This window comes from Myotis nattereri, assembly GCF_964212035.1.
Source record: "Myotis nattereri genome assembly, chromosome: 11".
NCBI lineage: Eukaryota > Metazoa > Chordata > Mammalia > Chiroptera > Vespertilionidae > Myotis > Myotis nattereri.
In genome coordinates this window covers 28493687-28510790 of record NC_138086.1, presented here as the reverse complement: position 1 = coordinate 28510790, position 17104 = coordinate 28493687, and the positions used below count along the sequence as shown (strand labels likewise).

At 40.9% G+C, this 17104-nt stretch overlaps 1 protein-coding gene across 2 annotated transcripts in view; it reads right to left on the bottom strand.

The window, feature by feature from the left end:
* Nucleotides 1–9795, bottom strand: part of LOC308526863 (aldo-keto reductase family 1 member D1) — a gene marked incomplete at both ends in the record, with an annotated part of 33872 nt that extends 24077 nt beyond the window's left edge. For both annotated transcript variants that reach the window (XM_081102112.1, XM_081102113.1), the window contains one exon: nt 9703–9795. In XM_081102112.1, coding sequence (XP_080958238.1) covers nt 9703–9795 — 93 coding nt within the window. The remainder of the gene's footprint in view (nt 1–9702) is intronic.
* Nucleotides 9796–17104: the final 7309 nt, after the last annotated feature.

The window sequence follows — 17104 nt, the reverse complement described above, 5'->3', positions numbered from 1 at the left end:
CAACCTCCCTATCGGCCCTGCTCTGTTCATGACAGGGGAAGGCGCCCCAACCCCCTGATCGCCCCTGCTCTGTGGGTGATAGAGGGCGGCGCCCCAACCCCTCCCCCCCCCCCACGGGCCCTGCTCTGTGTATGATGGGGTAGAGCCATAACCTCCCCATCGGCCCTGCCCTGAGTGTGAGAGTGGCGGCGCCCTAACCCCCTGATCAGCCCTGCTCTGTGGGTGATAGAGGGCGGTGCCCCAACCCCCTGATCCACCCTGCTCTGTGTGTGACAGGGGGCGGTGCCCCAACTCCCCTATTGGCCCTACTCTGTGAGTGATGGGGGAGCTCCTCAACCCCCTGATGGGCCCTGCTCTGTGCGTGACAGGGGGGAGCTCCCCAACCCCCTGATGGGCCCTGCTCTGTGTGTGACAGGGAGCAGCGCCCCAACCCCCTGATTGGCCCTGCTCTGTGCGTGACGAGGTGGCGCCACAACCTCCCCATCGACCCTGCCTTGAATGTGACAGGGGGCGGTGCCCCATCCCCCCAATCGGCCCTACCCTGAGCGTGACTGAGGGTGGCATCGCAACCTCCCAATCCGCCCTGCTCTGTGCATGACGGGGTGGCGCCCCAACTCCCCAATCGACCCTGCTCTGAGCCCAACCAGGGGCTGCACCTAGGGATTGGGCCTGCCCTCTGCCACCCGGGAGCAGGCCTAAGCCAGCAGGTCGTTATCTCCCAAGGGGTCCCAGACTGCGAGAGGGCACAGGCTGGGCTGAGGGACCCCTCCCCTCCCCCCCGAGTGCACAAATTTTTGTGCACCGGGCCTCTAGTATTTTAATATTCTTTGAATAAATACCCAAAAGAGGAATTGCTGAGTCATATGGTATTTCTATTCTTAATAGAATATTTAATGTCAACTGTAATTGAAAAAAGTCTCTATATTTAGTTCCATTTTTTTTTAATGAGAAACATAATTCTTGATGGAGAGTTCTTTGAAGATAAACACATATCCTCATCAAATAAAATTTTCAAATCATTTTTTAGGTTTTGTGTGTGGGAGAGGTTTAATCCTATTTGTTGATTTTTACTGATCTCAAATTAAGATGATCATTCTGATCTCTTTCACAAACGTTGAGAAGTACTTGTGCTTGCTTCTAGAATTTCAGTGTTCTCACCAAATGGTCAACAAATCATATCAGACCTGTGAAATCTGACTCACAGCTATTGATTTGTTGTAAAATGAGTGAGGCAAGAAATCTCATGTATTTCTAGTGGGTTTTTAGTCTGGGGCTGAAATACAAGGTCTTAGGAGCATTAATTGTATTTCCCCCCTACACCCCTATTTTAGCAGAAAGTTAGCATTATTGAGAAAATAAGTGATATGAAAAATGAACAAAGTGGCTGCACAGATGGTATTAGACAAAGGATTCATAGTAACAAATATCAAGTAGTTGGAGAAAGAAACACACCTTCTAGATAGAACCTCTTTGATTGACTATATAATTAATAGGGCTTGAACAGAAATTGAAGCCAAAAAGAACCCCAAACTGTAAAATGAGATATTATGAAAGACAGCACAGAAATAAACTCATGCCTTTATGAGTCAATTAGTATTTCACAAAGGAGGCAAGAACATACAATAGTCTATACAATAAATGGTGTTGGGGAAACTGGGACAAATACGTGCAAAAAAAATGAAACTAGACCACTAACTTACACTACACATAAGAATAAACTCCAAATAGATTAAACCATAAACTCAAAACCATAAAAATCCTAGAAGAAAACATAGGGAGGAAAATCTAAGACATTTCTCATGGCAATATTTTTTTCTGATATATCTCCTTGGGCAAGGGAAACAAAAGGAAAAATAAATAAGATTACATCAAACTAAAAGTTTTTGCCCAGCAAAGGAAACCTTCAACAGAATGAAAAGATAACACTCTGGATGGGAGAACATATTCACCAGTGATACATCTGATCATCTGATATATCTGATAAGGGGTGATATATCTAAATTTTATAAAAAACAGAAAACTCAACACCAAAAAGCAATCCAATTAAAAAATTGGCAGAAGACCTGAATAGACACTTCTCCAAAGAGGATGTACAGATAGCCAAGAGCTATATGAAAAGACAGATGCTCCACACAACTAATCATCAAAGAAATGCAAATTAAAACCACAATGAGATATCACCTCACATCTGTCAGCGTGGCTATCATCAATAAGAATCAACTTTCATCCTCCAGGATATAACATATATTCTAGGGCAACATCTTTTGTATGGTGTTGTGCCCCCAATAAGTACAATATGTGAGTCTGAAAACCCTGTAGGGGTGATTCATCTTAGCATCACTCCCTTTTACCTGCTTGGAAAATGTGTGCTTCCCATTCCTAAATTTTAGGCTCTGAGGATCTAAAGGTCCTATTTCCCAGGTGAAACCAGCCTCCTTATTGTAAGGGAAAGAGTTGCCATATTGGAGGGGTAAGATACCTTATCATCACAAGGGGGTAGGTGAACCAATGATATACTCATTACCAGTTGTGATTGTTAATGGACAAGGCAGCAGCCATAACTTGAGAGGGTAGTTGACTAGGGATTCAGACAACTCAGGGATGAGGATTTGGGACATAACACTAGGTAAGTCTCCCAGATTAGCAGAGATATTGGCTAAGGATACAGGGAACTTAGAATGGGTATTCTGGGAGGAAGAGAATAAGTAGAAGTTACAATTGAAGACAGCTTTAGTGGCAAGAGCTGTATTCATCCTGCTAACCTACCTCTTTTAAATTTTTCCCAGGAAACAGACCAAACAGAATTCTGGAAAAGCTGTTCCCAGGGGTGAACTTAGCATATAAAAGCAGTAGGTGCAATTGACAGCAGAGGTAGAACATGGCGTAATGAACCCCATTTTCTCAGTCCTCAGAAGTGTTGGCTGCTCATTACTCACATCTGTTTCCCTCTATGGATGACCCAGGGTATAAAGGCCTGATGCCCTTACCTGAACTCAGCACAACTCTGTGGCACCATTCCCATTCCAGAACTCCCTGTGGCATTGATGAGCAACTGCATCGCAGTACAACTGTCCCCACTGCACACACCCTTACAGGTCTGGTCTCTGAGAGTACTCTCCAACAAGCCTCCTGCGTGCAGATCTCCTTCTCAGAGGCTGTTCCCAGATTTCCCAATTTAACACTTGGGTAGAGAAGGATTTCTTAAACAAGCCACAGAAAGTACTAATGGTAAATTAAAAGAGTGCTAAAGGTGAGCACATTAAAATTGGGAATGGAAATTATATGACTGCTTTGGAAATGATCTCTATTGACATTATCTGCTAGAAATGAAGATACTGATACTCATTGGCCTAGCATTTCCACTCCTAACAATATACCTTAGAACAGTGGTTCTCAACCTTGGCTGCACATTAGAATCACCTGGGAATCTTTTTAAAATCCTGATTTCTGGGCCTCATCCTCCGGAAATTCTGTTTCTTTGTTATGGGGTGGGGCCACAACATTAGTAACAAAGAAACAGAATTTCTGGAGGATGAGGCCCAGAAATCAGGATTTTAAAAAGATTCCCAGGTGATTCTAATGTGCAGCCAAGGTTGAGAACCACTGCCTTAGAAGAACTCGCATGCAGGTCAAGTAAGATCTGTGTGAGATCCTTTGCAGCAATATTGCCTGTAACGTCCCAAACTGGAAGCAATACAAATGCCCACCAACAGTAAAATTGATCCCGGTAAGTTATAATTAAATATCATACAGCAATAAATATTGCCAAAGACATGATTAATAACATGGGTGAATCTTATAGCATATTTAGAAAAAGAGGCAAGGCAAACAATAATGCATTCAGTATGTTTCCATTCATAGAAAGTCCCCAAATTATCAAAATTAAAATGTATTGTTAGAAATGCATATTAAAATCGCACCACCCTTAGATAAGAGTAAGAATAATTGCCATAAAAGTTATGAGAGCAATTACCTCTTGAGAAAGAGAGTGTTTTGGATTAGGAAGGGCACAAGAGAGCTTCTGGGGCTTGGGAAATTCTAATTTTGAATCTGGGTGGTGATTACACAGATGATAGTTTTAAAAGTATTTGTCCCTCTCTAAATGCATTTATAATTCAAAAATTTAAATGATAATGAAAAGGTGGTTGATAAAAAGGAGGGGGGGATTTAAAAACTTTAGATCCAAAGAACGTAGTATCCTTGGCCTGAAACATCATTTTTTAATCTTAAACATAGTACTATTCACTCTCTCTTTTGCCTGAATCCAATTGGTTGCCAAGCTTTGTAGAGTTTATTCTAATGATTTGTAGCCTTCAGCCAAGTTACTTCTTTCCTAGGTTTCAGCCAAATTATTATCCTCCTAGCCAGCAACCGAGTTGAAGTCATTATTTTTTGCCTGATTTATTATAGAAACCCTTTCACTTGATCTCTATGTATTCCATATCTTCTCATTTTAATGTATTTTAACTTATATTTTTCTTCCTGATATTGTTTCATGACTCTGTGCTTCGTCCATCTCCCCCCCCCCCTCCCTCCGCCCCAACCACATTTTGTAGCTTGTTGGGCAGCACTCATTGCTTCCGGAGAGGAATGACATCACATGCAGAAGTCAGTTCTTGGTGTTTGATTTCTAAAAGCCAAGGCTGCCATTGGCAGGAATGTGAGTGTGAAGGGTCCAGGTCCTGGAAAGCACTAGGATACACCCTACCCTGTAAGTAAAAATAAAACACCAACTGATTTTTTTTCTTTGTTCCTTGACCCTTAAAATATTAGACCATATAGCATTTTACAAAAATATAAATAAGCTGCCATTAGTTAAAAATTGCTTACAGTATTCTCTGTAAATAAACATTTATTGAACTGAATGATAAGGTGCCTGGGGAGGGAGAGGGAAGGTAAAGGGAAAAGCCCACGTGCCTGGAGGGAGAGCGCCTGACAGAGATTCTTTGACCGATCCAACGCTAAGCAGGCTCCTTGAACTCTTTTCCAACATGGACTTCCATGCTCATCTCTGTGTTGGCCAATTTGACCAAAATCCTGCTGAGTCACTTTAGTAACACTCCTCATCCTCCCCCATTCACCAATGATTCTGGCCACCCAGCGTTGTCTTCAGCAAGAATCCTGTTGGGTCGGTTTAGCTAGAATCGCCTTCTTACCCTTGGTGTTTCCTCTTAGTCATTTTCTATTCACTAATCCCCATCCTTCTCCTTGGCTATAGATTTCCACTTGCCCGTGCTGTGTTCAGAGTTGAGCCCACTGTCTCCTACTGCAAAATTCCATCACAGTAGTCTCTATATCCATCAAAACAGTCCCTCTCCTGAATCTACTCTTTCTTACCATGCTTTAACAAGTGTCATTGAATAATTATGTTCCTTTAACAACTTTCCCAGTATAAAAAAATAATAATTGACATAAGAACAAGGCTCTGCCTTTCCCTGGTGAAACAGGGTTCCCTGGATTGAGAGGGAGAGGAGAATTAAATGAACATTGAGGAGAACCCAATGCATATATATAGGATGGCATAATTCTGCGGAGTTCTGAGCTGGGTGCCCCCTCCTCTAGCCCAGAGGCAGGATGGACTTGATGTTTCAGGTTGGTACTCATTAAGGGCTTGGACTTCATGTGCCTTTGCCTCATATACAAAGCTTTTGGCTCACTCTCCAGAATGTGAACACTATTTGCAGTTACAGAAATCTCAGCCAGGGCCACTCAGGAAGAACTACTGGATCAATTATGACCCAATCCACCTTCCTAAGGCCACTCCTTCTCCTTAGCTTCACATTTCTTGAGCCACCCCATAACTAGATTTTTTCATTGTTACTTTTATCTTTGAACATGTGTTATCTCTCTTAAAATGCTTCAGCTTTGTCTTATATTTTAGTTATATGTGTATATATTTTTGCTGCCTTAGTCATCCATGTACAGATTTTAAATTCCTTATTCCTTTTCGTTATGTACAAAAATGTCTCACATGTGGTAGGCACACAATAAATATTTATTGAATTGAATTATTGTCCATTGTCCAAAATATTTACCATTGGTCCTGGATTTGTATTACTTGCACACCTGATAATAATTCTTGAGCTTTACTTGGAGTTTTTTTTAATTAATATTAGCTATTAACTCCATGAGCTGATATTGATAAAAAGTGAATTAATTTCTTCCCCACCATAATTGCTCAGTGGTTGAACATCAACCTATGAACCAGAAGGTCACAGTTGGATTCCCAGGCAGGGGATATGCCTGGCTTGCAGGCTCAATCCCCAGTGCGGGGTATGCAGGAGGCAGCTGATCAATGATTCTCTCTCATCATTGATGTTTCTATCTCTTTTTCCTTCTCGGTTCCTCTCAGAAATCAATAAAAATATATATTTTTTAAAATGTGAATTAATTTCTATCAAAGCCAAAAAAAAGGAACAAGACTCAAGACTCTTGCCTATCAGACTTACCCAAATGGAGCTATGGGGAGAGAGACAGAAATAAGAGATTTGTTGGCGGCTATTATAGATGATTTTACCCCTGCATAAAAGCATTCATCCCTGTATGAAAGCATTTTGGGAAGCTTTCACAGAGAAAAGTTACATAGATAATTTGTACACTTTAGTTTTTTTCATTAGTGATCATCAGATGAGGTAATGCACAGACTGCCTAGTGCCACTACACACTGGTTCACCCTAAATTCTCTAATCCACAGGCATGAAACACCCTTATAAGAAAGTTGGTCATATGAGAGAGAGAAAAAATATTTGTAAGTCAGGAGAAGCCGGGCTGGTAAGCCTCACACAGCTCCATAAAACTGTCTTCCCACAGTTCCTACCTCTATCTGTTCCAGTGAAATCTAAACCAGGCAAAAGCGGGAGGAGACAGTGTAGATCTTCCTTATTTTAGCCTCCCATCTCTGCTCTGACCCCATCTATCCCTGAAGACAAGCCCACATCTTTGCTGGGTTCCCTGCTGCCCTCTAACTTCTGTATCACAACTGAACAGGATCCCAGGACAAATATTGACTGGCTTGACTTTGTACACAAAGCATGAATGAGTTCCAGTTAAAGAATTACCTCAACCCAGCCTTCATTTTGTATCTCTTGTGGAATGAAAGGTTTAGAAAAGGCTCTCAGGCATGTTTAATGGAGAAGACTAAATTTTTTCATCACCTCCAGGAATAAGACTGATTTTGAAGTTAAATCTAACTTAGTACTTTCATGTCAGGGTGACTGACTTGGGGACAAGTGGTTCTAAGCCTCCACTTCATCAGCCCTGGGTAGATGATAAAGGAGTTTTCATTTGTTTGGCTTGGAACAGAAAGCCATGAGCCTGCTCTGTCTGAGATACTCCATTCTCCCCACTCCCATCTTGCCCATTAATCCCAGCTCTACCATTTCCCCTTCCCCAAATCTTTTGGATACATCTTGTGTGTTTTTCTTCACATTAGAGTTTTTGTGAGACATACCATTAACTCTCTCTATTATTTTAAAACTGATAATATTTCTGATCACAAATGTGGTTTGTGCACACACGATCTTCATTTCTAGTAGTATCCCTCTTATGTCATATTCTTTAATTGATATATGTCATATCTTGTGAAGTAACTTACAGGTCTTTTTGGGAAATGGCACATGACTGCTTTTGAATGTCTCGAACTCATACCATTTATATATCCTAGGATAGATATTTCAGGGCATATATTTCTAGACACTTTCATATTTAGAAATATACACAGAAAGTCATAGTTAGAAATATGCAGCTTCATTGATAAAAGAAATATTCATAACAGGCAATATTGTATAGGAATTAGACAGAGCATAGAATCTGACCCCAAACTTCATTGGTTCAAGTCCCTATTCTGTTCCTTTGCATTATAAATTTGGGGCAATTTATTTAATCTTTCAGTTTTCTCATCTGTAACATTGGGTAATCTGGTATTTCATTCATAATGTTGTGAGAATTAAATTAGAAAATGCATCTAATGTGAAGCACTTCCTGGCACATGCTTTAGTGTTCATAAAGTTTTAGCTATTACTATTGCATCCATTTGCATCTTCATGCTCTCTGCTCACATACATACGCATCCCCTTTCACAAACATTCCCTAATTTGACAAGCATCAGTTGAACACCCATTACCTACTAGACACTATGCTGGGAATACAGACCTAAACAAGACATAGCCTCTTTCCTAATGGATTTCAGTTTTGTGGGAAATATTGCAGAGAAACAATGATTAAAATATAGTATGATTAGTGCTACAATGGAGTTGAGCATAAGGGACTATGTGAACATGCAGGAGGGGCAAGCAGTGGTGGTTGGGACATGGGGGGTGGGGCTGCTGGGTGAGAAAAGTGAAGGGATTAAGAAGTGCTAATCAGCAGTTATAAAATAGTCACAGGGTTATAGAGTACAGCATAGGGAATATAGTCAATAATCTAATATAATAAAAAACTAATACGCAAATCAACCGAGCAGTGGAACGACTGGTGCTATGACATGCACTGACCACCAGGGGGCAGACACTCAACGCAGGAGCTGCCCCCTGGTGGTCAGTGTGCTCCCACAGGGGGAGTGCCTCTCAGGCAGAAGCTGGGTTCATGGTTGGTGAACGCAAATGCAGTGGCAGTGGCAGTAGCCTCTCCCACCTCCAAGGCAGCACTAAGGGTGTCTGACTGCCTAAGCTGTCAGTTGGACATCCCCCGAGGGCTCCTGGACTGCAAGAGGGCGCAGGCTGGCCTAGGGACCCCCCCCCTTCCCCGCCCCCAGTGCATGAATTTCATGCACCGGGCCTCTAGTATTGTAATAACTATATATGGTGCCAGATGGGTACTTGAAATATCAGGGAATCACTTTGTAAAGTGTATGATTATGGAACCACTATGCTGTATACCTGAAAGTAATACAAAATAATATTGGATGTAAACTGTAATTGAAAAAGAAAATTAAAACAAACAAAATTTAACCATTCCCTTTCTTGTGTTTTCAGAGAGATCCTTTTTGTATTTTTAGGATACCATTTACTCTCATCTTCATTGTCCAATAGTTAATTATTAAAAAGTGTACTTCTTACCCTGGCCAATGTGGTTGGGTGTCATCCCGTGTGCCAGAGGTCACAGATTCAATTACCAGTCAGGGCACATGCCAGTAGGGACATACAAGAGGCAACTGATTGATGTTTCTCTCTTGTTATTGATGTTTCTATCTCTCCTTCTCCCTTCCTCTCTCTCTAAAATCAATAAAAACATATTTAAAAAATAAAAAGTGTGTTTCTCCTGTTAGATTGTTAATCCCCAGGCAGCAAGACTATTCTCTTCATATTTGAAGATTCTGGAGTTTAGTGCTTCATACATGGTAGATTTTAACTGGATGTACTTTAGACTGAACTAAATGTGCTCAAATACGAACTTAAAAAAATCACAGGCCATAAACTCAGTAATTCCACGTGCCTGAGATCAATAAAATAATAAACATCAGATGAATTTTAGTAAAGAAAGCAGAAAGGTCCCATTCTCTAATCCAAGACCATTTTAAATCACAAAATGATTTAGTTTAATGTTTGGCTCAATACTCATTCAGCCAAACAATAGCCCTTGGAAGTTGCTTTCATTATTACAAAAAGTGAATCAATGAGATCTATTCAAAATGAATTGCAGATTATACTTTATAAAAGTTTCTTATTTGAAAACAAAACAACACGAAAAGAGAGATAAACTTACCAGTTTAGGCTCTGAGTAAGTACCAAGCCCAATGATAGGAATGCTGTTTCCATCACTTAGAAGTATGCGGTGATTTGCTGCTGTGAGGTCCATCTTGGAGAGCCTAGGATGGCAGTATTCTAGGAGTGATTCGGAACACTTTTGGACAGGTGTCCTGGGGCCTATTTAATCAAAGAAAGGAGGGCTAGAGGGAGGAGCAGTGGGAGGGAAGAGAGATTGACAGATCTATTTCTCAACCTGTTTTCTTCTAGGTTGTTATGGAAATACTGAGATTGTCCTTTGAACTTTATTCGAGATATAAGAATAACTCAATTGAGAGTTTATGCTTACTCCACTGCAAAGAAAAGATTGAACAACAACAACAACCAAGGAAAGGAATCGAGTGGGGTTCTGTTAGGGTGCTTTTGTTGCCAACTAACAGGTCTATCTCAAATTCTCTTAGAATATAAAGGAAATTTATTGGTTCATATTTCTGAAAACGTCAACATTAGGACTAGCTTAAGGCGAGACTAGAGTTGTTCCTTTCCCAGAACCTCCCTGGAGATTCTGAGGCAGCAGGATTGGGCAGGGGTCTGGATTGCTACCACCTAGGTCAGTGGTTCTCAACCTTCCTAATGCCGCGACCCTTTAATACAGTTCCTCATGTTGTGGTGACCCCCAATGTCATTGTTACCAATTGAACATAATTAAAGCATAGTGATCAATCACAAAAACAGTATGTAATTATATATGTGTTTTCTGATGGTCTTAGGTGACCCCTGTGAAAGGGTCGTTCGACCCCCAGGTTGAGAACCGCTGACCTAGGTAAACTTGGAAACATTGGGCCAGAGGAACAAAGGAAAAGGCAGGAAATACTTTCACACCCTCTGCCTCCTGGCTGTCTCCGCTGACTCTCCCCTTATCATTGAAAGACAGTAATCAGCCCTTGAAGTGACTCAACTCCAGCTTCAGGGCCACTAAAACAGAGCTTACCTCCTCCATTTGTACTGATGGACATTTGTACTGCTTCTAAATCTTGGCTATTGTAAATAGCACTGCAATTAACACAACCTGTCTTCTAACCATGGAGGGATTGAGCAAAAAAGAAAAAAAAGAGAAAGAACTCATGGACACAGACAATAGTGTGGTGATTGCAGGGGAAGGGGGTGGAAAAGGGGATGGGACCGGGGTGGGAGTGGGGGAGGAGAATAAACAGTGATGGGGGAAAAAAAGAATACAAACTGGAAACAGCACGAAAGTCCATCAATGGGTGGATCGATAAACAAGTTGTGGCACCTTCATATAAAGGAATATGTTTTGTTGCTCCTCAGCAGCACAAAGGAACCAATTCTTTATGCAACAGCATCAATGCATCTCAAAATCATCATGCTTAAGAAAAAGACACAAAAGAGCACACAAATTGTAATTCCATGAAAAGACAAATCTCATTTACAGTGATAGGACACTGGTCAGTGATTGTCTGAGGGCTGGGATGGAAGGTTGGAATTCACTGGGAAGGGACACAAGGAACCTTTTGAGATGATGGAAATGTCTCCTGTATCTAATTGTGGTGGTGGGATTTATTTTGCCAAATATTATCTAACTATACTCTTACATGTGTACATTTTATTGTATGTAAATTATATCCCCATATAGTTTATTTAAAAATGTATTACTTGTACTTTTAACCTCTTCTCAGAGGTTTAACTTGAACTCCATTTACCACTCTCCTGAGTTTTATATCATTGCTATCATGTATTTTATACATATTTTAATAGCTCCCACTTTTTTTTTTTCAGTCAATGATTATTGAGATATACCCAGATGGTTGATTTTGGGAAGCTCATTTCTTCCCTCCCTTTCTTCCTTCCTTCCCACCCTTCTTTCCCTTTCCTGACTTACCTAGCATTGATTGAGTTATTTCAGTTTATTTCTTTTTCCTGGCAGTGGTTGCTGACCTCTAGGTCCAACCTCATGAAAGGCTGGGTGTTTATCTTTGTTTTGGCTTTATATTACATTTAGCAAGTAAACATGAGATTGATCTGTGATGAAACTGAACCAATTCCAGAACTCTGGGGCCAAAGTGAATCAATGTACTTTTGAAGGCTCTTTCCATAAAACCTGCTGAAAATTGCAATATTGTAGGAGAAGAAAATGCATTATTGCATAAGATCCAGGGCAATCTGATTATTCATTGATGTACTAGTATCTGTCTCTCCTAGACAATGAGCTTTTGGAGGTGAGGTACTAGCACATCATAATGTAATAAAGGCTGAAAAAGTGTTAAAATTCAATTTGCATGGATGGTGTAGCCTCTAGATAATGAAGCCAAGAACTTCAGAGTTGGAATAAACTTTGTAAAGATACTGCAGTATTAACAGAGTAACACAGTATTGATGTCCTAACTACACTATTTGTTTAATGGTTTGGCACCTTTGAGGAGGAAATTAGTCTTGCAAGGTGGTCAGGCCATGAAAACTGTGAACAATGCACTGCCCTGGGGTGGGCGTGGGGGGCGGGGAAGGTCGTTATTGCTGGCCCCAGGACAGATCATGGGATATGACCTGGGAACCCTCAACACCTGGGGGCCTTCCTGTAAGCCCATGAAAAGGGGGGGGGGGGGGAGGGGCGGAACCATATCTGCAAAACAAAGACCCCAGCGGGAGATACATAGACAGGCTCTCTGCGTGTTTCTTCACTCTGATTTGGAAATTATTCCCAGAGTCCACTAGTGTTAGTAAACGGGGTCCCTCCCTTTTTCTAGGAAGCGTCCTTGGTATTTCTTTGCTCCTCTGTAACATCCTTATTACAGTTGAGCATCGACACATGAACTTATTTAAGTTTGTTGGAGTCTTTCATTTATTTTTTGGTTATTTAATATTATTTAGGTAGGTGCAAGTGTGACTGTAGATTTCAGGCACCAATTAATACTTTGGTACTGTTTTTGTTTGTTTTTTGCATATGGCTAGATTGGCAAATATCAAGATGACACGTATCTTTGACAATAAAATGCAATTAATTTACACTGAGAAAATTTAAATTCTTTCCCTGTTGATTCTGTTATTTAATACTAAAGTAATTTGTAAAGCCATTATGTGGCTTTTTATCATCATGTCTTCCACAAGTCAGTTTTTCACAAAGAAACAAAGTTTTAATAACCACTTTATATGGATTGCTGTGTGAAATAAAACTCCAAATTACTATATCTTAGAACTTTGGAGTCTCTTACAAATGTATTAGGAAAGTCTCTTTTTAAAATTCTTTATTGTTTTAAGGTCTTACATATGTCTCCTCCCCCCCCCCCCCCCATTGAGGTTTAAGGTATTACATATGTCTCCTTCTCTCCCCAGCCACTCCCCGCTACCCTCACGCACATGCCCTCACCCCCATAGTGTCTGTCTATTGGTTATGCTTATATGCATGCATACAAGTCCTTTGGTTGATCTCTTACCCTGCTACCCCTGCCCTCCCTTCCCTCTGAGGTTTGATGGTCTGCTCGATGCTCCTCTGTCTCTGGATCTATTTTTGTTCACCAGTTTATGTTGTTCATTATATTTCACAAAGGAGTGAGATCATGAGATATTTATCTTTCTCCGACTAGCTTATTTCGCTTAGCATAATGCGCTCCACTGCCATAGACCAATTCCAGCATATCATAATTTCAAGAGTTTCATCAAAATGTTGATGAGACTTGGGGACTCAACAGGGTTGAGTCACACATGTAGTCACCTGTTGGGAATGGCTAAAGGCATTTCCCCAATCCTGAATAGGAAACTGATTGTGGCTGCCAGACAGTTAAAAGGCATCTTAATCTACATGTTATTGCCTCCTACTAGCCAAACACCTGAACATCCCTAGGCTATTCCCCAAACTGATAATGCCTCTGTACCCTTTGAAACCTTACCCTTTGAAGTGTATTATCTCCACCTTGCCTTAGGACAAATTGTGTTAATAAAAGCAAGGGTCCTAGACAAGGAGGGACTCTTCAGTTCCTTTAGCTGAAGGTCCTCTGACCCCCAATCCCTTTCAAAATTATATCTCTTCTCCGGACTCTTTATTAGTCTTTGGATTTCTATGTCATCTACCCGCAGCCCCTTTTCCAGATTCCTGAACCCTTCTTGATGCTGGGACATGAACCCTGGCATAAATGGATGCCCGAAGTGGGACTTTCTGAACCCTGGCAAGGCCAACAATACTCCACGTCCATCCATGCTGTTGTGAATGGTAAGCTTTCTTTTTTTCTTCTTTTTTTTACAGCAGCATAGTATTTCATTGTGTAGATGTACCACCATTTTTTAATCCACTCATCTGCTGATGGGGCACTTAGGCTGTTTCCAAATCTTAGCTATTGTAAATTGTGCTGATATGAACATAGGGGTGCATATGTCCTTTCGGATTGGTGTTTCTGATTTCTTGGGATATATTCCTAGAAGTGGGATTACTGAGTCAAATGGGAGTTCCATTTTTTATTTTTTTTTCAAATTCTCAAATTGATGGCACTACTATTTAATTCAAGAAAGGAATACATTAAGAGAGAGGGGTAATCTGGTGAAATAATTGCTTGGCCATTAGGGGAAAACTCTAGATTTCACTGAAAGAACCCTATTAAGTAACCCACTTGTGAAGATCAAGTATTTATCGATACCGTCTTTCTGTGTTAGTCTTTGGGGGTGTCCTTGGACGGCCAAGGAGATCTTTCACATGACCGTGTCCCCAGCCCTCATAGAGGGAGCCCTGGAGCCCGCACTCACCCCGCAGACCTTCATCGATCCTGGGACGTCCTGAGTGCTTGGATCCCGGAGGAAAGGGCAGAGGGCACAGGGGTGCGGACCCGCAGCTGCATGGAGGTGACACCCATGCTGAGCGGGCAGAGTGGGAACCTGTGGGGGCGAGTGAGGACTGTCCGTGTCCGCAGTTTTAGTCTGGACGCTGCAGGTTGGGAAGTCAGGCATCTGAGCCATGTTTGTCTAAGTTTCAAAAGGCCAAGTTGGCCTAAGATGACATGAGTCGGTCACAGTGTTTATATCGCTGGAGTGGCCCTAGAAGTCGGGGTGCTGCCTGCCAGGCTGTGATGTGGTGACTGTCCCAGGAGCAGCAGCGCAGGGCCTGCTCAAACCTGGACAAGGGTTCTCAGAGCTCCTCGGATTTCACACAGCTTCTCCCCAGACAGAACCTTTCTGCTCATGGGCCCAGGAACCCCAGGACTTGAACAAGTCCTAGGCTCTGGCCATTAGAAAGAGGCGGGTAGTGCAGCATTTTTCATTTTTCTTTGTCTCAGGTGCATTTTCTGTATTTTGTGTGTTTTTTATTATTTTTAATTTTTTAATTATTTATTGCTTAAAGTATTACAAGGAGTATTACATATGTCTCCTTTTTTCCCCCGTCCTTGACAATACCCTGGCCTCCCCTACCCCCCAGTGTCTTATGTCCATTGGTTATGCTTATATGCATGCATACAAGTCCTTCGGTTGATCTCTTACCCCCTCCCTCCTGCCCCCCAACCCTCCCGGCCTTCCCGCTGTAGTTTGACAGTCTGTTCGAGGCAGCTCTGCCTCTGTATCTATTTTTGTTCATAAGTTTATAATGGTCTTTATTATCCATAAATGAGTGAGATCATGTGGTATTTTTCCTTCATTGACTGGCTTATTTCACTCAGCATAATGCTCTCCAGTTCCATCCGTGCTCGCAAATGGTAAGAATTCCTTCTTTTTTACAGCAGCATAGAATTCCATCGTGTAGATGTACCACAGTTTTCTAATCCATTCATCTGCTGATGGGCATTTAGGCTGTTTCCAGATCTTAGCTATGGTGAATTGTGCTGCTATGAACATAGGGATGCATATATCCTTTCTGATTGGTGTTTCTGTTTTCTTGGGATATATTCCTCGAAGTGGGATTACTGAATCAAATAGGAGTTCCATTTTTAATTTTTTGAGGAAACTCCATACTGTTCTCCACAGTGGCTGCACCAGTCTGCATTCCCACCAGCAGTGCACAAGTGTTCCTTTTTCTCCACATCCTCCCCAGCACTTGTCATTTGTTAATATGTTGATGATAGCCATTCTGACAAGTGTGAGATGGTACCTCATTGTCTTTTTGATTTGCATCTCTCGGATGATTAGTGACTTTGAACATGTTTTCATATATCTCTTGGCCTTCTGTATGTTCACTTTTGAAAAGTGTCTATTACGGTGCTTTACCAATTTTTTATTGGATTATCTTCCTTTTTTAAAGACGTATGAGTTCCTTATAAATTATGGAGATTAGACCCTTCTCAGAGATAATATTGGCAAACATGTTCTCGCATGCAGTGGGCTTTCTTATTGTTTTGTTGATGTTTTCTTTTGCAGTGCAGAAGCTTTTTATTTGATGTAGTCCCATTTGTTTATTTTCTCTTTAGTTTCCATTGCCCTAGGAGCTATATCAGTGAAGATATTGCTATGACATATGTCTGAGATTTTGCAGCCTATGAATTCTTCTAAGATTTTTATGGTTTACTATCTTACATTTAAGTCCTTTATCCATTTTGAGTTTCTTTGTTGTAAGTTGGTGGTCTAATTTCATTTTTTGCATGTATCTGTCCAATTTTCCCAACACTATTTATTGAAGAGACTGTCTGGACTCCATTGTATGTATGCTCTTATCTCCTTTGTCAAATATTAATTGAGCCTAATGGCTCGGGTCGATTTCTGGGTTCTCTGTTCTATTCCATGGTCTATGTATATGTCTGTTCTTGTGCCAGTACCAGGCAGTTTTGAGAATAGTGACATTGTAATATATAGTTTGATATCTGGTATTGTGATCCCTCCAACATTGTTCTTCTTTGTCAGGATTGCTGCAGCTATCCGGTATCTTTTTTTTATTCCAGATGATTTTTTGGAGAGTTTGTTCTAGGTCTTTGAAGCATGCTGTTGGTATTTTAATGGGGATTGCATTGAATCTATAGATGCTTTGGATAGTATGGACATTTTAATGACATTGGTTCTACCAATCCATGAACACAGTATATTCTCCCATTTGTTTATGTCTTCCTGTATCTCTTTTTCAGTGTCCTGTAGTTTTCTGAGTATAGGCCTTTTACCTCCTTAATTAAGTTTATTCCTAGGTATCTTAATTTTTTTGTTGCAATGGTAAATGCAATTGTTTTTTTAGTTTCTCTTTCTGTGAATTCATTATTGTTGTATAAAAAAGCCATATATTTCTGGGTATTAATTTTGTATCCTGCTACATTGCTGCATTCATCTATTAGTTCTAATAGTTTTTTGATATCGTATTTAGGGTTTTCTTTTTTAAAAAATTAAATCTTTATTGTTCAGATTATTACAGTTGTTCCTCTTTTTTTCCCCCCCATAGCTCCCCTCCACTCAGTTCCCACCCCACCCTCTGCCCTTACCCACCCCCCTGCCCACTGTCCTCATCCATA